This window comes from Syngnathoides biaculeatus, chromosome 18 (genome assembly GCF_019802595.1).
Source record: "Syngnathoides biaculeatus isolate LvHL_M chromosome 18, ASM1980259v1, whole genome shotgun sequence".
Classification (NCBI taxonomy): domain Eukaryota; kingdom Metazoa; phylum Chordata; class Actinopteri; order Syngnathiformes; family Syngnathidae; genus Syngnathoides; species Syngnathoides biaculeatus.
In genome coordinates this window covers 1761836-1782278 of record NC_084657.1, presented here as the reverse complement: position 1 = coordinate 1782278, position 20443 = coordinate 1761836, and the positions used below count along the sequence as shown (strand labels likewise).

At 42.6% G+C, this 20443-nt stretch overlaps 2 protein-coding genes and 1 long non-coding RNA gene across 3 annotated transcripts in view; 2 read left to right on the top strand and 1 right to left on the bottom strand.

Annotated features, from left to right (window-relative positions):
• The first annotated feature begins 213 nt into the window (after window positions 1-213).
• On the top strand, window positions 214-14894 carry LOC133491785 (uncharacterized). Its single transcript, XR_009792478.1, has 3 exons — window positions 214-377; window positions 9647-9731; window positions 11035-14894. It is a non-coding gene; the product is annotated as an uncharacterized LOC133491785 (long non-coding RNA).
• A 611-nt stretch (window positions 14895-15505) lies between these two features.
• Window positions 15506-20443, top strand: part of sptbn4a (spectrin, beta, non-erythrocytic 4a) — a 62025-nt gene continuing 57087 nt past the window's right edge. Inside the window, exon 1 of the mRNA XM_061803366.1 lies at window positions 15506-17523. The gene's annotated coding sequence lies outside the window, so the exon portion shown is untranslated. The remainder of the gene's footprint in view (window positions 17524-20443) is intronic.
• Window positions 17600-20420, bottom strand: bhlha9 (basic helix-loop-helix family, member a9). The gene has a single exon (XM_061803378.1). It carries the CDS (start codon window positions 19643-19645, stop codon window positions 18734-18736), a length of 912 nt encoding a protein of 303 aa, XP_061659362.1. The 5' UTR covers window positions 19646-20420; the 3' UTR covers window positions 17600-18733.

Below are 20443 nucleotides of genomic sequence, written 5' to 3'. Positions count from 1 at the left end.
CTTGCGTGTTGTTACACACTCGGCCATTAAAGCTGATTCTAATTCAACCCCGTCAGTATTATCCAACCCCACCTCCTCCGATCAAACGTCCTTTTCGTCTTCAATTCAGGCAAAAAATAATTACTGATCTGTTCGTCGGGCTCATCAACAGCTGCATTTTTCAAAGTTATTCTTAGCTACTATTGTAGGCGTCGATTTGAAGGATTTTGGCGTCTGCCTTTCTTCCGCGCCTGATAACTTTTTTTCCCCCCCGAGTTACTTTGGTGCGCGCCGTGTCGTAAAACAAGCGCTCGTTTCCCTCGGCGCTTGCAGAGGAGAGCGAGCCACTTTGCTGTTATATCAAGAGGGACAAACTGCCTGTTTGTTCAAAGGAAATAGTGAGTTTCGAAGTCATTGTCGTTCCCAGTGTGATAACGTCCATTTTACTTGTACACAGTTTTCACACTGAAGTTAAAGCAATGTAAAAAGAGCTTCAGTATCTCTGTAGTCCAACTTAATCGGGATGCTTTGCTAATCGCTAATGCTACTTAACGCTAATACGCAACATGCACTGGCCTCAAATACACGACTGTGTCAATTAAATTGAACTTTAGTATATTGAAGTAAAACACGTTATGAGCTTTCAAAGTTCCAAACTCTGTGTCAGTGTCTGGTAAAGTAGGATGGATGTTGCGTGAAGAGGTGGTGGACAACGACAGTACTGTCATGTTGCCTAGTTTAGCCTCCCCGCCATACAGCCCCCTCCATTAAAAAAACAAACAAACAAAAAAAAAAACAACAACTTTGTTTTATCAAGCACTATCACTAAGTCAAGACCCATCCACCTATTTTCCAAGTCGCTTATCCCCAGCAACCAGTAAGGTGCTAAAGGACTATTGCATTAAGGTATAATTGTTTTAAAGCCATATTGTACATGATAAACCCATGTTGTGTTCACCAGGGTTGTCAAACATGGCCCGCTAGCCATAGCTGGGCTGGGTACAGTCGAGGTAAAATACACGAATAACAGCTTGTGCCAAGGATAATTTTTAGCTATTATTCAGAAACTGGAATAGTAAAAAATTCTAGGCTTTCATAGATTTTTTTTTTTTTAAACTTTTAAGTGCAGGATGATGTTTTTCAGTTCCTAATACCTGTAATTTGTGCCTTAACTATTCCTTAAAATATAATCCCGTGTTCTGGTATCATGCACACATACATGACAAACAAGCAAAATCATCTAAAGAACTCTGAGTTTTGGTAAAGTAATTAAAAATTGTTAAATCAAGTATTTTCCCATTTGTTTGGTTTTGCATTAAATCTAAGGATAACATTATTAATCAAGTAGAGTATGATTTTAGTGGTCTGGCTGATTTGATATTAAATTGGGCTCCATTTGGCCCCTGAACTACAGCGAGCTTGATACCGCTGGAGAAAGCAACACTGAAAACAGTGATATCTGTCCTCCTAGGGATAATCTAAGAGTTTGCTTATTCATGTCCCAATAATAATCATACCTGTAAACTATGTCTAAGGTTGCGGCTTGAAATACAGTGATGTGTTCTAATGTGGTTTGACTCAGTTTAGAGGACGATGCCTCTTGTTTCTCTTCCACTAGTGACACTTCTGACAACACAAGTAGGGTGATAAACAATGTATTACTGTTAATGTTTTGAGTTACTCAAATTTTTATATTTTGTGGTTCTGCTTGTTTACATTGTGACTGAACAATATTTCTCAAAGCCAAAGATAATTTTAAAATGATGGAATTATTTGCTACCTTGAAAGAAAATGCCCATTTCATAAACCAGTTTTGTTTAGGGATTCACCATGATCTTTGCACAACATCAGGTTAGCAGATAAAGGCTTGAAAATGAAACATCAAACATAATGTCCATTTTTGCAACATTACTGGCTGATGAGATGACATTTCAAAGTTGTTCTTAGTAACGCAGTGCAAAAAAAAACAAACTATAGTATAAGTTTAGAAAACCATAAATGGTTTGGTTGAAATGTTTTGTTTCGGTGTGTGTGTTCAGTTTGGTTCATGTTCATGTTCATGTTCTTGAAGGTCTCTGCATTTTTAAGGCCTTTCTTGTTCTCAGACATCCTTGCATCAAGCGCTGCAATATCTGCCATTTTGGTTAGACTATGGCCTAGTTTGAGCGCCAAAGATGTAGTCTTGAAGCTGCTGGTATCTTCACTCCATCCACAGACCATCTTCACAGCATTCACAACATGGCAGAGGTTTACTGGCAAAAAGAAGTCGCCTATTGTTTTCATCTTGCCAAGGGCGTTTGCTTTGAGAACTAATCTACCCATTTCACGCATCTTTTGCCTGATGTATTGGTGTTGGCTTTTGTCTGTGCCTTTTTTGTTGTAGAAATGTTCTCCTAATTTCAGAACATACTTTTCTTTCCGAATTGTGTGTTATGTTGTCTTGATTCATGTCATTTACTAAGGCCCAGACTTTTCCATTTGTCCCATTTGGTACAGGCTGTTCAGCAGCACAAAGAGCCTGCACTCGAATTCTACCTGGCTTCCTATGTTTTCCTTCTTTTGCCAGTTGGCATCTTTTCAAGTGGCGCCACATCGTCTTCCTTTTGAGGAATGCCTCACAGTAGATACAATGTAAATAGTCTTTCACATCCACTGGTTGACGGCTTTGCTGAGAGGCAACCATCACTCCTTTTCCCTTCTCCAGGACCTCAAAATTATGGGAACGATTGCCTTTGTTTCGAATTAAAGTTAACAATGTCTTTCTCTCCTTTAAACCTTTTGGATAACGACATGCTCATGCTACTTCCTCCCGGTCGCTATGTTTCCAATCCAAGTACCGTGCTATTTTGGCATATGGTTTAAAACAGTACAGGCAGTATTGTCTCGTATTGTTCAGGCTACCACCCTTATTTTTCCTTTCCAGCATCAAGACTTTGACATCCTTGTCTCTGGATGTTTCACAATCTGACATGAAATCGGAAGAGGATGATGTGGACCAGGGGTCACCAACCTTTTTGAAACCAAGAGCGACTTCTTGGGTACTTTTTAATGTAAAGGACTACCAGTTTGATACACACTTAAAAAAAAATTCAGAAATAGCCAAGCACCCTTCTAAATATACTCACTCTCTCGCCTCTGAACATATCCAATCCATCGAAGTCTGCTCTCTCAAACCTTGTCTCCAAAACATCCAACTTTGGCTGTCCCTCAAACGAGCTCATTTCGAATTTATCCAACGTAACTCTGAAAACCTCAACATCTTCATTTCTGCTACCTCCAGTTCTGCTTCCTGTTTCTTCAGTGCCACCTTTAACAATTATTATTCATCTTTGTGGAAATACTGATCATCTTAATGATTTCTCACAATAAATATATATAGAAACTTTATTTTTATATTTTCTCTGTGCACACTTTTAAGACAGTCTTGTGAAATCACAATATCCCATTTTAACTAGCTAGCCACGATTTTTTTTTTTTTTTATTAACAAATCATGAATTACTTTGCACCATGTTTGTACAAATAACACATGTAAAAAAACAACTCTCAAATTTTTAAATAAATCATGTCACACTTTGGACTGGACACCAAATCTGTTATGTTTCTTTGTCAGTTAGTGGGAAGCCTGGCATTGCATGCTGTTAACTGGTGTGTTGTACTCTGGTGTGTAACTTGACATTGCAATTGTGAGTGAGTCTTGCAGATGTGCATCAGTGAGTCGTTTTCTGTGTTTGTTCTTGATGTTCATGTCAGAAAAGGCTGATTCACAAAGATAAGTTGAACCAAACAGGCTTGCAACCTTCATAGCTGCTGCGCATACACCACTGTACTTTTCTGTGTCAACAAGGCACCAAATGTTTGGTGCAGCCTGGTGGGCTTTGAAGCGGAGGTCATTTTGCAGCGGTACAATTTCAATCTCCACCTGTTCAGTGTCCAGGCTTAATGTTGCACTTTGACTGCTCAGCAATGCATGATATGTCCACGTTCATGAAAGGATTAGAAATGAACAACACACATGCCTCAAGGTGATCCAGGTCACAAAACCTGTTGTCAAAGTCGTGCCCAACTCTGTTTATGACCTGAGTACTTTTCTGCAACTTTGTCAAAAGCCTCACATGCAGAAGCATTGTCTTTGAGCAGCATCTTCAGAGAGGGAAAGAACAGCACTTTTTTCTCTGTAAATGCACAGAGAAAAGGTTCATCAATGCTTCAAAAAGCACTTATAGCACTTATTATATCAACGACAATTTTACCTTTGCCTTGCACCTCATAGTCCAAACTGTTCAGTTTTCCAGTAATGTCCGTTAAAAATACAAGGTCAAATATCTACTCGGTGTCCTCACCCCTGGACTGCATGAACTCTTTGATTTCACCCAAAAGTGACAAAAAACGTTGCAAACTTCGTCCCCTACTGAGCCATCGGATTTCTGTGTGTAGTAGCAGGTCACCATATTCAGCTGACAGCTCCTCCAAAAGTACCTTGAATGTTCTGTGCTGTTTAGTTCTGCAGCGGATGCTGTTTATGATCTTTACAACGGGAGTCATTACGTGCTCAAAGCAGATCACTTTTGCACATAAGGCCTGCTAGTGTATGATGCAGTGGTACTGCAGAAAGTTTGGGAACTCTGGGTCAGCTTTACAGTGAGCAACAAATCCTGCGTGTCGGCCGATCATGGCAGGAGCCCCATCTGTAGTCACTGATACCAGCTTTTCCAGTGGCACCTTTTTCCCCACCAAAAACTCCTTCAGTGCTTTATAAATGTCAACTCCCCTCATAGTTGTCTTCAGGGGCAGTAGTGTCAGAAGTTCTTTTGTGGAGAAATCATCTAACACCATCCGGATAAAGACCATCAGCTGTGCCGTACTGCTGCTGTCCACCCACTTGTCACACTGGATGCTGAACCACCGGCACCTCGCCAGATCACGGTCCAGCTGGTCTGTCGAGTTCCCAGACATTTGCGACGCTCTTCTACTTTTGTAATTGCCCCAAGTTGAACATCGTAGAGATACCATGTCAACAGATATACATGCTATCACAGTTCCTGTGCAGCTACATTCCCTATGCACAGACGTTTCTGTGGAGCGTGATTTTGATTCTACTTACTTACATTAGCAGGGGAGGAGCTAAACTTGCTTGGGTTAGGGGTCAAAATAATCACAAAAGTGTAGTTAGATAATCCTGCTAAATTAATATGCTAGCACTGGAGTTTCTGTAGCCTTGAGATAGCAATAACTTTTTTCAAAAAGGCAAAACGGAAAAATTTGCAATAAAGGTAGCATATGCTAATAATGTAGAGTTTGATATGTAGAGTTTATATGATTACCAAAAGGGTCGTGGGTGTGTGTCAACATCCTACTTGGAAAGCTACCACACGAAAATTGCAGGACATGTTAATTGGCATTTTATATGCTACTGGCAACTACAAAAAGATAACGATAAGCTGCAAATGAGTGTGTGGGTGTAGTTTGGACACCACAGGTGAAAGTGAAGAAAGACTATCCAAGTCAGCATTTAATTGTTCAGTGTAACTGTTACTTCCGCTGTACAGTATCAAATACTCAGAGATATTAGCTTTTCTTTTCCTGGCTTAGTTCCTATAAGAGAAAAAAGGAGGGGACCACTTAAATGTACTGCATATTAAAAAAAAAACAAAAAAAACATCCATATAAACAACATTCTAAGTTCCCAGGCTACAATCAAAGCTTTCCTTCTTGAGGAAAGGTGACTTAAAAAAAAAAAAAAAAAAACGCAAACGACATGTAATTAGCCTTAATTTATTTTTGAAAATCCATTACTGTTTTAGTTATTGATATGTAGAAATATTTCAACATTGTTTTACATGTTATTAAAAACATCTAAAGTTACACAGAATTTAAATAGTATTTGCACTGAATACTTATTCTTAATTATAAGCAGAAAACAATGCAACAATGGATAGATAGTTGGACGACTCCTTCACATTTACAAAGTAACGAGTTGTTCGCAATTACTTAAAGGGGCCTGTTGCTCAAAATGTGCTGGTCCACAACCAAAAAGGACGGGCAGCCTGGTCCACAGAGACACGTGGCGCGTTGATGCTGTGACCGAGCTGCGATAGTCACAGGTGTCACTCATTCACCTATCACCATTGCTGCTTGCTCACAGCAAGCTCTGAATGTCTCACATTGTTACACACCACCCTTCAGTTAGTCACTAAACACGTGCGAACACGAACCCAAAATACTGTAACGTTGTGTGAGGCAAACAACATCAAAATAAGAATAAACCACGTCAGTATTCATGTACACGTGAGATTTTGAATACAAACTAAACATGCCTTCTCTAAGATGCTGTTAGCCTTTGACATTAGATGACATTAGCTTCGCGCTAGCTATGCTGATATGCATCAGCCCTGTAAGATTAAACTCCCTTATTCAGTCGTATTTAATCATAGATTACTAGCAGCCATAGCAAATGAAACGACTTACCTGTGCTTTAGCAAGGTTCATTTCACACTCTGAGCTTCTCAGGTCTTCTTCTGAATCGCTTCAGTCCAACACTCCTTCACTCCCTTTTGATTTCCATGTTAGCTCTGCAACGCAGTCGGCACGACTGTGAAACTTTTGCAGTTTAAGTGGTGTACCAGCTCGCTTCCCCTTAAATATTGGTATTTGTATTGAATTACAAGCTGTAAAGATCAATGGATTCTGGCTAAGGTTAACGTGCTACCGAACACATCCGCGTGCACGAGCCGTCAACCGTCATCCTTTTTCCAGTCATAGTTAAAGGTCAAGTGTCATCTCTATAAACATTCTAAAATAGATATTAAAATTAAAAATACATATTATTCACTTTCCCCCAACTTTCATTTTTTTTTTCATTTTATTTTTTTGTAAGTAGTTGCATACACACCTGTCATTTGGAACCCACTAAGCTCTCGTCCATTTTTCACGACGAACAGGATCTTTTGGGAAAGTATGAAGAGCGAATCCATCCTCCCAAGTGTTCGAGCAATATCCAGCAATGCAACGCGCCGTCATTTTGGCTAACTAGAAGGAACAACGAGGTATTTGTCCGAATCTTCTTCCTCACTTGCAGACCTTGTCTGGTCAAGAAGGTCGTTGTCAGTAGGTCCGAGTGGCGATCTATTTGGGGGGCAGATGTCTTGCTCTGTCATGCCTACAAATCCTTCATCGTTTATGATGCCAGCCAGCTTCACCGCCTTCTCCACTGCTGAGTGATGAACTTCATCAGGAGTAAAGCCAGGATAGTCGTGCACCACTTTCGGCCATCATTTCTTCCATCAAGAGATTATGGTCTCAGATTACAAGTTTCTTAATGCCTGCTTTTATATTACACAAACATGCCTATGTTGCAGGGATGCCAGTAGTCTTTAAAGGAACACTTTGTCCAAACTAATAGGAATGGTAGTACACATTAGATTTATCCACAGATTTCACCAAGAAACATCTCTAAATTGGAAAAGTATTATTGAAATTCCTCTCTCGCTCAGACATTCCAATGAGCCCGGCTGGAAAACTGGCAGCCAATCAGCGTTTGCCACGCTGTCAGGTTGACCAATCAGACATTCATTAAACAGGACAAAAAAGGAAGCAAAGACACCAGTTCAAGTCCCGCGAGGAGAGAGGAGAGGAACTGTCTCGTACAATTCACCACTGCACTCACTGATTATCCTCTCCTCAGCGCCTCGATTTATTTAGTTTTAAGACGCCCCTTATCTACATGGATGTTACAAAAAGGAGACGACAAGCAAAACAGTTTGAAACAAGGTGTACGTACATGTTTGTTCATGTGCATGTGTGGAAGATTGCTGAAGACGTGTGTGGTCATCATTTCTTTAACAGGCAGCAGTTCCAACAGTTCTGATGATTAGATGTTTTTGCTCTTGCTATCTCCTGCTCGGAGGCTGCCACGTTATCTAGAGCAGAGCAAAGCTTTTCTTTATTGGAAGCAGATGTATCATAATTATGATCACAATTATTCCTACAATTATTTCATGAATATTAATCATAATTAACTTTCTGGAAATTACTCCCAATTACAGTACAGTTTTCGTATTGACAGTTCATAGTTTTTTCTCCCTAAAGACTTGATAACCATTCCGATGTCTTTTATGCAAAGCTAAGGTGAGCGATCATGTTCTATTTGGTTGAAAGTGTTTTTTACCTTAAAATGCTGTCATGGATGTCATTTAGTGGCAGCTGTGGAGTGGTGGCCTCACACCTCTGAGGACCAGGGTTTGAATCCCAGCCCCACCTTTGTGGAGTTTGCATGTTCTCCCCATGCCTGTGTCGGTTTCCTCCCACATCCCAAAAACATGCACTCATTGGAGACTCTGAATTACCCTCCTGCCCGATGACAGCTGGGACTGGCTCCAGCATTTTCGCAACCCTCGTGAGGATAAGCGAATAAGCATAAAATGGATGGATGGATGGATGGATTGATGTCATTTGTGCCTTGTTGGCATGTGTGTAGTCAGTGGAAATGAACTCAGCTTTCCAAAAAATTGTGATAAGCCGCAGTTAATTCCTGATTTAATGGGGCTCACATTTACTTATCCCCGATGGACCAGTTACCGTTGAATTATCACCATTTAAAAACAATACTTTACTTTACTTGATTTTAACTTGGTTCATTGTGGTGAGTGTGATATTTACATTTTATTCTTTAAATCTTTAGATCTTTAAAATTCAAGTGGGGAAGCTATGTAAATGAATTAATCATCATCATTATTTGAGAAGGCAGTAAATACTTTGCTTTTTTTTTTACATAATGTGACTCCATCAAGCCCCGATGGGTCGAGGCAGATTGCCCCAATTCTCTTTTTGGTTTCAAGGTTTTTACCTTCACTTTTATTTCAAGTTTGAGAAGCTAGACCTTCCTTATGTAATGCCCAGAGATCCGCATTTTACAGAAAATGTTTCTTCTTCATTTGTCTTTTTTCCCCCCCTAGTTAATTCATTTGTATCCTTATTGTGGTCTCGTGTCTCCATCTAGTGATACTGCTCACTGCTAAGTGGAGCCAAACAACAATATATATATATATATATATATATATATATATATAAATATAAACAAGCCACATCTTGTTTCATGAGTAAGAAATGGTAGAGATAAAATTTTTAACATTTACAAGAAAAATAATAAAATTAAATTCAATATGGGGCGGCACAGTAGCTCAGCTGGTAAAGCGTTGGCCTCACAGTTCTGAGGTCCCGGGTTCAATCCCGGACCCGCCTTTGTGGAGTTTGCGTCTTCTCCCCGTACCTGCGTGGGTTTTCTTGGGGCGCTCCGTTTTCCTCCCACATCCCCAAAACATGCAACATTAATTGGGCACTAAATTGCCCCGAAGTGTGATCGTGAGCGCGGCTGTTCATCTCGATGTGCCCGGCGATTGGCTGGAAACCAGTTCGGGGTGTAATCTGCCTCCTGTCCGTTGACAGCTGGGATAGGCTTCTGGATAGTAGACAGACACTCATGAAGTCTGTGCGTGCACGTGTGTGTGTGTGTGTGTGTGTGTGTGTGTGTGTGTGTGTATAGCGAGCATAGAGGCTGTACTATATCAACATGTCTTCTTTCCGAAGGCTGACTCATTCCCATGTCACGCAAGCACACACTTGTGTCTTTGCATAATTTCTCTGATGTTAGCTTGTTTTCTTTTCCATCAGCTTGGCAGCCAAAGGTGTTGAGGAGGCGGATCTGTCTGAACGAAAAAGATGCATCACTCACACACTCAGTTCATTTGTTGGGGAGGTGAGGTAACATCTCAGGTGACTCACAATAGCACATAAATTAGACAAAGCTACGAGTATATTTGCAACAAACCCACTAGGAAGGGGAAAAATGTAGCAGTAAGAGAAACTAAAATTTGTACTCCATTAAGAGTACTGTAATGTTGTAATGAAAAGGAAATAATAGTTAGGACAAAATAATCCTCCAATTAACAGTTTAAAGCGGAAGTAAATTATTCTCTGAAAAAAGTATAAATAGTATATCAAACGTGGTTTATTTACTGTGATTTAAATGCACTCTTACAGCAAAGGGTGGTCATTTTGAGGTCAGCATAGCATTTGTCAACATTTTTCCTCCTCTGATTAGCTACTTTTTCCAATTTAACAGGATGTCCAAACACTATATTTTATCCTTTTGCTTGATATAGAACCTTCTTGGGATTAAATAGCATAATTTTTACCAATTCTAAAGTTAATTTAACACAGGCAATTGGAGCTTCTTCCGTCCATTAGTAAAGAGTGACGTTTTCCTCCCTGAGGAAGGGCCTCCAAAGAGAACATTGATTCCCCTGAGTTGACATTCATCATATGGGCTTTCTAGCCTCCTTAAAATATTGTTCCCAATAAATACCCCAATATGTTACTAATTTCTCCTAAATAGCAAAAGTCGTTCATTTTAGGGTTGTGCAAAATGATGTCTCAGCTCCTAAAAACGGACACGCCCACACATAACTGCAGCTGGAGGGGAGACCTCATATTTTGGCATACATGTATGTTAACGTTTTAGTTCACTGGAACTTGTCGGGCTTTTAAAAAAAACACTTTTGCGTGCTCAAATTTACTATGTATACATTGAAGAAAATAAGTATTTGAACACCCTGCTATATTGCAAGTTCTCCCACTTAGAAATCATGGAAGGGTCTGAAATTTTCATCGTAGGTGCATGTCCACTGTGAGAGAGATAATCTCCAAAAAATTCCAGAAATCACAATGTATGATTTTTTAGTAATTTATTTTTGTTACACAGCTGCGAATAAGTATTTGAACACCTGTCTATCAGCTCGAATTCTGACCCTCAAAGACCCGTTAGTCAGCCTTTAAAAGTCCACCTCCACTCCATGTATTATCTATGAACTATAAATTTGAAAGCTCGCTTGCAGCTTTGTTTGATTTTTTTTTTTTTAACCCACAATGATATCCCTGTCTGTTTTTCTTGGCGTAAAACAGAATTACTGCTAGCAGACTATCTTTAGCAATGCATGTTGAAAGCTAAATGATGCTCCCAGACAGTTTACGTTATGTTGCCTCCTATATTTAAAATACAGAATTTGTCACAAACGGAAGTCGAGGGCGGACCCAAATGCACGACTCGGGTGACAGGCAAGCGGTAAGGAGAAAGTCTTTATTCATTTCAGAGTCGGTAACCGAGGAGTCAATCAGCACAAACAGCAGGAACAGGAGCGACAGGCTTACAAGGTAGGTCAGGAGACAGACGTGGGTCAGTACACGGGAGGTTGGCGTCAGGAATGCGGAAACGAGGCGACGATCTGGTGAAGACCAGTCGTCCCCTGGGTCCTATAGTACCAGGGTTAATCAGCAGAGATGAGGCGCAGGTGTGCGCCTCCTAATCATCGTCGGTCCGCTGGGACACGCCCAGCCTGGAACGGCAGGGCCATGACAGTACCCCCCCCCCCCAACGGCCGGCTCCAGACGGCCCAGAAGCTTCGGGATGGGCCGCGTGGAAGTCACTGATGAGGGTGGGGTCAACAATTAAGCGGGAGGGGATCCAGAACGCTCCTCCGGGCCATACGCCTCCCAATCCACCAGGTACTGGACCTCCTAAAAAAGGAGCGATTCGTCTGGCGTCCAAAACAGCCGGAAATTGTCAACGGAAGTCACCGTGTTGACAACTAGTCGCCATCTTGTCGATATTCTTTGTTTGTTTCCGTGAGTAGGCATTTCACTTCGTCTTCGTTACGACGTAGCGTAGTTCTTTCATCGATCCAACTTGTATCACGGGGAAGTGCATTTTTCAAGAAGCTTTGGTTGAAAGTAAGGAGTTCGGGAGCTGGGTTCGTCGAGATCCAAAAGATCGGCACATGTTTTCCTGCCATCTGTAAGCAAGCAGAGTTACCAGCTTGAAAAGATGGCCGTCAAAGCGCTGGAGTCGCAGCGGAAAAACAGGAGACACACTGATTTGGCGAAGACTCTCTCATCTTCCATTGATATGAATCTGTTTCTAATAGAGCATCAACTTCAGGCAGTGGTACTAGCACTGCAAGCGCACTAGGGATCGCAAAAAAACGCTTACTTTCATAACCGTTTTTAACCGAACAGCTGTAGCAAAAAAAAAAAAAAAACGATTAACCGGTTTTAAAACCGGTACCATTGTGGTGTTTACATAATTCACCCGCGGTACCTCGAGTTGGGGTGCGGGTGGGTTCCGCACGGACTGTTTTTGTTGTTGCTCTTCCGGAGTGACGAGATCACAGAGTTCCCCCCGTTATGCGAGTAGTGTTTTGATGTCTGCCAATAAAACAAGTTTTGTTCCTGTGTCCGACACTCCGCCTCCGACTCCTTTTCTCCGCCGCTACACCATCGATCGTTAATTTGCTCCACGGTAATGGGGTCGTTTGTATACAATATTGCCAAACAAGCTTGTTGAATGTGACTTTCAACAACGCACTCGTGTAAGTTAAATTTGTGTTATTTTTTTTGGTAAAAATGTTTTAATGTTGACATTCTTCTTTCGAACTTTCAGAAAGGGCATGAAAGTATACCGAGCGTTTCCTCGATGCCATGTTTGATGTTTCTTTGATATAACTGAATGTTTTTTTGAGTCCAACTTTACTCTAACAGCGAAACTTGAAAAAAGTGGAAATGATGTTGAAAAAATGCCGCAATGTGGAGTACCGGAACCGGAAGAAATGATTGGAAATTTTAACCGATTTCGAAAGTCCGATTACGGTTTCGTTAAAAAAAAAAAAAAAAGGTTATAACCGGTTATTTGTAACCAGTTGCGATCCCTAATGCGCACCTACAGTTGTCCAGCCATCGACTTCAACCAGCCAGAAGTCAGGCTTTAAGAACGTAATTCAATACACGAAGACGGACTCGTTAAAGCCAGAGATCGTGTGGACTTTAAAAGTGATCTGCAGCCATTACAGTTAGAAATCTTGTGAAAATAATTCAAAAGTGTTTGCAGTCATGTTCCCAGACAGTGACATTGCTAAAAACTACCACTGTGGGGAAAGGAAGACTTTGTACCTGGCTACATTTGTCATCGCTGCCCACTTTTCATCTCTACTGCCTCAAAACCAAAAAAGCCAGAATAGAGACTGACATATCAACGCTTATTGAGAAGGCTGACAGGCTGTGTGAGGAGGCAGAAGAAAAGAGGAATCTGAGGTTTATCACCAAGGCCAATGCACTCAGAGGCAGAGCAAAGGACGAGAGAGCCACTTTGGCACCTGTGCAGCAACAAATAGAGGAGGCACTGGGAAGGCTCAAGGAGCTCGACTCGTAGGGGTGCTGAGACAGACATCAGTAGAAGACATTTGTGTATATAGTTGCAATTGTAGTTGGAACCTGTTTTTCTGTATACTGTTATGTGAAGACGTTGACAATGGTCATATCAATGAGAACTACCACAAGGTAGCCCAGTGACGAAATCCACGGAGATATGTGACCAGGGACGCGAGGGAATCAGCAGTGGCCGCAACTCCCCCACTGGTCACAGGCGGGAAGTCTTGTTGGCCATGCATACTGGGCAGGCATTGACTTAATCCCTCACATCCCTACCCAGGTTTGCCCACCAGAACCGCTACTCGACGACAGAGCATGTCTTGGTCATGCCCGGGTGGCAGACAGTCTTGTTGGTGTGCGTCCAGTCAATGACGTGTCCCCGTAGTGACAGGACAACAAACATGCGGCCAGGAGGACATCCGGCTGGACTTGGCACTTGCGAGTCCTCCAGCCAATGTCGCCACTCTTCCATCGCTGTCTTGACCGCCAGCAGTTCGCGGTCACCCACGTCATAGTTATGCTCAGCCAGGGTCAGTCTTTTTGAAAGGAAGAAGCACGGGTGAATCCTACCGTTCTTTGCGCACCTCTGGGATAGAACTGCTCCTATCTATCTATCTATCCTATAGATGCGTCAACCTCGACCCCAAATTGCCGGTCCGGGTCTGGCATTATGAGGATCGGCGCGGTGGTAAAGCTCGCCTTGAGCCTGTCGAAGGCCTCCTGACAGGTCCTGGTCCACTCGAAGGTGCAGAGGAGCGCTGATGGAACTGAAGTTCCGGATGAACTTAGGGTTGAAGTTCGCGAACCCGATGAACCTCTGCACGTCCTTCTGACAAGAGGGAGTAGGCCATTGAAGGACCGCGTCGATCTTCCTGGGATCCATTCGAATCTCCCCTTCTTCCAGGATGAACCCCAGGAAAGACACGGAGCGTCAGTGGAACTCCCACTTCTCCACGTTCACGTACAGCTGATGCTGCAGCAGCTGCTGAAAGACCTCCCCGACATGTCTGATGCGGGAGGTCAGGTCTGAGGAAAAAATCAGGATATCGTCGAGGTACACAAAAACGTTTCTATTCAGTCTTACCTGGAGCACATCGTTAATAAAGTTCTGGAAAACAGCAGGTGTGTTCGTCAACCCAAATGTTTGGAACGGCAGGGCCATGACAGAATTAGCTTTTTGTGCACTGTATTGTCTGTGCCAAGGTGGAATTTTAACATTATACCCCATCTCATCCTGTGCTTACTACTTTGGCTTCAGACCAGACCTTTTTTAGTCAAAAAAGAGAAAAAAAAGGTTTCACCACTTTTTCTTCTATTATTCACATACCACGACATTCATTAAAGCAACAGCACTTCTACTTTTTTTTTTTTTTTTAACTTTTACCATTATTATCAAGAGTAAACACAAGCAGCATGCCCTACGTAGCCCAGACTGTGGGTGGACGGTGTTTGTAATTATGAGTGTATGCCCTTAAGACCCAAAGGGGGTGGAGTCAGGTAAATGAGCAGGAGACCGTGTGGCTCCATGTTAAAAAAAAAAATCAGGCTGTGGTTCACTGCACTGGATTGGTTTTCATGTGCGCTGAGAATGTCTATGTATTTCGACTTTTCGAATTTTACGCGCGTGATTTTTCATGCTCGACGGTGCAGATCTGTCAAATGTGACTGTATATATATATATATATATATATATATATATATATACAGTGAAGAAAATAAGTTTTTGAACACCCTGCTATCTTGCAAGTTCTCCCACTTAGAAATCATGGAGGGGTCTGAAATTTTCATCGTAGGTGCATATCCACTGTCAGAGAGATAATCTGAAAAGACAAATCCAGACATGACAATGTATGTATTTTTTAGCAATTTATTTGTGTAATACAGCTGCATATATATATAAACATTACTATTGTAATAAAAAATTCATAAAACATTATTCACTTGTCCATACGAAAAAATTAATATGAACGGAGAACGTGTCATCTATGGGCAAAATTGCGGAAATCTCACTCAACATCCAAGTGGTAGCCATATTGGCTGCAATGTCATTAGCAGAATTTCACACTGGGACATTCGCCATTGAAAACACGTTGTGGCAGCTGCTATGTGATAGGAACAACAGAGATTTTCAGATTTTTCCAATGCCCCTTCTGCTACGGAAGACAACATCTTAGTGAGTGAGTGAGTGAGTGAGTGATATCACCCTACCGTTTTGAGCCATATGTAAATGATATGTGGATCACTTCTAACTAACAACAGACTTCCCGACAGTATGTATGACAGGAAGTAGTGTACTCAGGATGACCCATGCACGGCAAAACCACCTCCTTGCCCGATCCACCTCCGCGGCGGCGATGAACAACACCGACACCGGCAGTGATTAACAACGTTGAACGGATAAACAACGCTGACGCTGTCAGCAATGAACAACGCGGACGGATGAACAACACCTACACTGTCGGCAATGCACAACGCTGACGGCAGCGGTGAGAAACAATGCTGACACATGATCAACACCGATGGATGACCAATGCCGATGCCGTTGGCGATGAACAATGCCGACGGATGAACAACGCCGCCGCCACTGCCCCCCAACTATTTTTTTTTAATAGCCATATACACACCTGTCATTTGGAACCCACAAAGCTCCTGTCCTTTGTACCTGTGCAATCCATTTTTCATGACAAACCAGGTCTTTTGTAAAAGTATGAAGAGTGAATCCATCCTCCTGAGTGTTCAAGCAATATCCAGCATTACAACGAGCCGGCGTTTTGGCTAACACAAAGGAACAAAGAGCTACCTTCCCGCAGGTAAAACTGGTATAAACACGTGAACCCGCTCGAGTGGGAGTCTGCTAATAATGTCACTTCCTACTTCTTCTGCAAAACAAATCCCTTGAGAGTATTTTCATGGCCAGAGTTACAAAAAGCAAAATAAGTCAAAATCATGTTCTATGGTGAAAAAACGGATGGGCCCATTCCGGCTGCCCATTTTTTTTAATGAAAAACAAACTAAAAATCATGCTTTTCATGCCAGTAGACCTTTAAATGATTATTCAGCAACCTTCATGATGTCATGTCACCGTTACATTTACTTTGTCAGAAAATACAATACCCCTCCTTGAGCTGTCACCTTATCGTGGTTGAGGAATTTGTGTGTCCCACTGATCCTAGGAGCTAAGTTGTCAAGGGGTTCATGCCCCTTGTTAGGTCACCCATGGTAAACAGGTCCGAGGTGAGGGACCGGACAAAGCACGGCTCCATAAACCCCTCTGATAAGTAAAAATAATGGTCCAATCCAGGTTTCCTTTGCCCGGATGCGAGTCACTGGGGCCCCCCTCCGGAGCCAGGCCTGGAGGTGGATCTCAAAGGCTAGCACCTGGTAGCTGGGCCTGCTCCCATGGGGCTCGGTTGCACACAGCCCTAAAGGGTAATGTTGGTCCCCCTTACCATGGGCTCACCACCTGTGGGAGAGGCCATAGGGGTTGGGTGCGATGTGAGTTGGGCGATGGCCGAAGGCAGGGACCACTGTGATATAATCCCCGCCGACAGAAACTGGCTATAGAGAAAATGGAATGTCACATGTCTGGCACGGAAGGAGCGCGAGCTTGTGTGTAAGGTGGAGAAGTTCTGGCTAGATGGAGTCGGACTCACTTACACACACCTCTCGGCCTCTGGTAACTGCCCATGGTGATGGGCGCCGAGCAGGTGTTGGTATACTGATTACCCACCAGCCCAGCACCTCTCTGTGGGAATTCAGCCCGATAGATGAGAGGCTAGCCTCCCTCCACCTTTGAAAACTTTGTTTTTGGTTTGGTTGACCAGAACAGTTTGAAGACTGCCTGGGTCTGTTTGACCGGTCAAATGGAGTCATAAATCAAAATTAGTCAGTTGATTTTTTTTGAAAAGACATTATACAACTCCCAGACAATCGCGTAAGTAACAATAAATATAGTGAGCCTACCTTGGAATAAAAATACAATTAGTGAGCGTAATATTGCTTCATGTAAAAAAATGATTCTTAACAAAAGTATTTGGGGAAAGGTAGAATGAATGTTGAATTAAAACTTTTCCGGTAAGTACAATTACATTTTTACGGATTATTTTCCTTACAACTGCATGATACTGTCATCTTGCATCTGTCACTTGCGTCTTCAGTTACAGATCGCCTGCAGACCAAAACAAGATCTTAAACCGGCAGTTTAGCATGTGAGGATCTTCTGATGTGCCAAAAAGGCAATACAAGACATGCTCTCATGGAGGGCTGTCACCCACCATCGTCTCGCACTAGTGAGTCAAGCTTTCCCACTGATTCATGTCTGGTGAACGATAAGCGAAAATTTCAGTCAGTCCTCCTTTTTTACAGCTCCTCTTCCGATTATTTCACTCCTCCCCTCCATTTACAACTTGCTGTAGTTCTCCCCGGGCCAAGTTGTTTTAGTTGTTTGTCTGTGAGCCCTTGCTGAGAGACCATTAGGATGTTTAAAAAAAAAAAAAAAACACACTTCCCACATTCATTTGTACCTCCAGGCCAGTGCAGCTCCGACAGGGGATTTCACCGCACTGATGACGGGGCACAGGCTTCCTTCCTGAACCCGCATAAATCTGTCGGTGAAATATCTCCTCTAGTATAATAGTGAAACTTTTTTCATGCCATGGTACTTGGCAGGTTTGGGAAAATTGTTGAGTAAGATCTGCAAGTAGGGCTGCTAGGTGAACTGGTTCTTATAATTTGTTCCTTCGGATTTGCACAGACACCAACTGACCTATAAATGTGAATGAGCTGAAACAGTTCCTTTAACTGAAATTGGCATGCTCTTCAAAACCCCCTATCAAAACAACGCAGTGTATCCCACGTGAACCTCGTCTTTTTATTCTGCCCAGTTCCGACAGTTCTTTGTTTTGTTTTTATATAGCTAAGAAAAATGACAAGAATGGACTTGCGATGACATTTTTCAAATAAGTGAAGGACTTCTGTCATCGTAGGTACAGAATGCTTGAGGCTGCTGACCTTCAGCTATAATCAAACACACGCACACGCATGGAAATGCATACTCAAGTATGCTCAAAGCAAGAGATATTTGATTGGTGTATAAAAGTCGAGCAAAACCAATGCAGGAATTGTAGATTTGAACATTTAATTTGAAAGGTTAGAAAATGTCTTTACAAATGCACAAACAATATACAGACACAACTTTTATGCCAAGAGAGTAAATAAATACTTGTGAAAAAATGTGAATAATGTGCCAAGATGGTATTTGTCATTGAAATAAGTAAATAAAAGTCAGAAATAATTCAGGTTTTGTATTGTGAAATGACTAACATTCACAATTCTGTGTGATCTCGAATGACACATACTTTTACATTATACATCCTGCTGATGGTAATTGCATCTTGATTTAAACATGTTAGTTATGATTCCTTACACTTGATTGTCATATTGCGTTGATTCAGTCATCAGAAGCAAATGAAAAAAAACCCCACAAATTCTTCCCTGAGCTCATTCAGCTGTCCTGTGGTGTTCACACCAGTACGGGCTCCCAGTTTCCTGTTCCTGTATGTCTGACCCACTAGAGACGTGCTCGTGGTCCTGCAGAAGCCAGGGACGTCCATAAGCTGAAGACGGCTCTCCAAATGTGTCTATGTATCCTTGAGTGCAGGAGCCCCACATTCCGGGATGGTACCCCAACCCATCACCCACCTGAGAGTATCTCAGTGGGCTAGACGGACAGTCCTGAGGGGTGGCACGGTGGCCGTGTGAGGCATGAAGCTGTCCCTCCGTGGGACAACAAGGGTAGTGTGGTGAAGGGGGGCATGATGACATACCGTTATCCCTGTAGACATGCGGTTCCGTAGGCAGCCTGTGCATGTGAGGCCAGTCTTGTGCCTGCATCTGATGGGAGACGGAGACGTGCCAGGGAGCGTAACTCTGATGTTCCAGATGGGGGACCGTACCCCTGATCGGCTCAAGTTGAGATGCCCCCATCATTGCTGGTCCTGCAGATGGCCTAATGCACTCCTGATGGGTGCAAGGCTTGCTGGGACGGTTCGTGCTCAGGAACACAGAGAGAGCAGAGATGCGATTGATAGCCCTTTGCAGTGTGGCAATCTTTGAGAGTCGCTTGCCACTAAGGTCATGATTTAAAGCGACCCGTAGAGCATTGAAGGCCTGGTTGTAGTCCATGATGCGTTTTCGCTCACGAACGTTGGCTGCCACCCGTCGAGCTTTTGACCGGACTGGTCTGTTGCGCTTTTTGGTCTGACCCTCCTCTGGGTCACTCGGACTGCTTGTTGAGCTCTCGCTGTCTTGAAATGACATCTTTGGACTTCCATTGTCCTTACTTTGATCGAGTGCACCAAGCTCCAACTCGTCCTCTGAAAACTCAGACTCTCCAATGCTGCTGCAGCTCATGGTGACATAGAAGTGGACACAAGCTGGAGATAGAAAAAAATACAACTCGCAGTGAAGATCTGGATGCCACACTCGGTTCGGAGACTGCTACTTGCGGGGCTGTCAGTCTTTGCTGCTGTGCACCGACAGCCCAGGTACTCTCTTCGCCTGACTCCTCTGCTGTCTTGTGGTTACTTATACTTCAACAGGACAGGTTGACTTGCTTTTTAAAGCTTCTGAAGTCACATGGTACAGTCACCTGTGAGGAATGGTGCACTCTCTCCATCTCCAGGTTTATGAGTACCCTCCAGTCAAATGGCACTGTCACCTCCTCCTCCTCCTCCTCTGACTCTCCCTCACATCCTTTACAAGTTTCAACACTTATGTCTCAGCATACAAAACAAAACATACATGTTCATTTTTAAATCAATCCAGGTTCCAGTTTGCATCTTTATAGAGACGTCTGCCCGTACTATTTCTTTTGAGTTGGTCTTAATTGGACTTATTTTCCTTTTTTCCAACCTTTATCTGTACTTTTCCACACGCAGAGCTGATTCTAAAAGCAATAACGTCATCATTCATTCTGCAATATGAGCGACGGTATCACAAGCAGACAAATTGTACAGTTCTTCAACAGCCCCAATATTAAGCATATTTCCCCTTTTCTCGTACCTGAGAAGCTTCTTTTATAGTACAGGTTAGATTTCGCCTGGAATTAGAGATCTCAATAGTGATTATTTGACCACCTCTCTCTCTCTTCTCTCTCTCTCTCGCTCTCTCTCTCTCTCTCTCTCTGCCCCCCCCCCCTCCCTCCTTTCA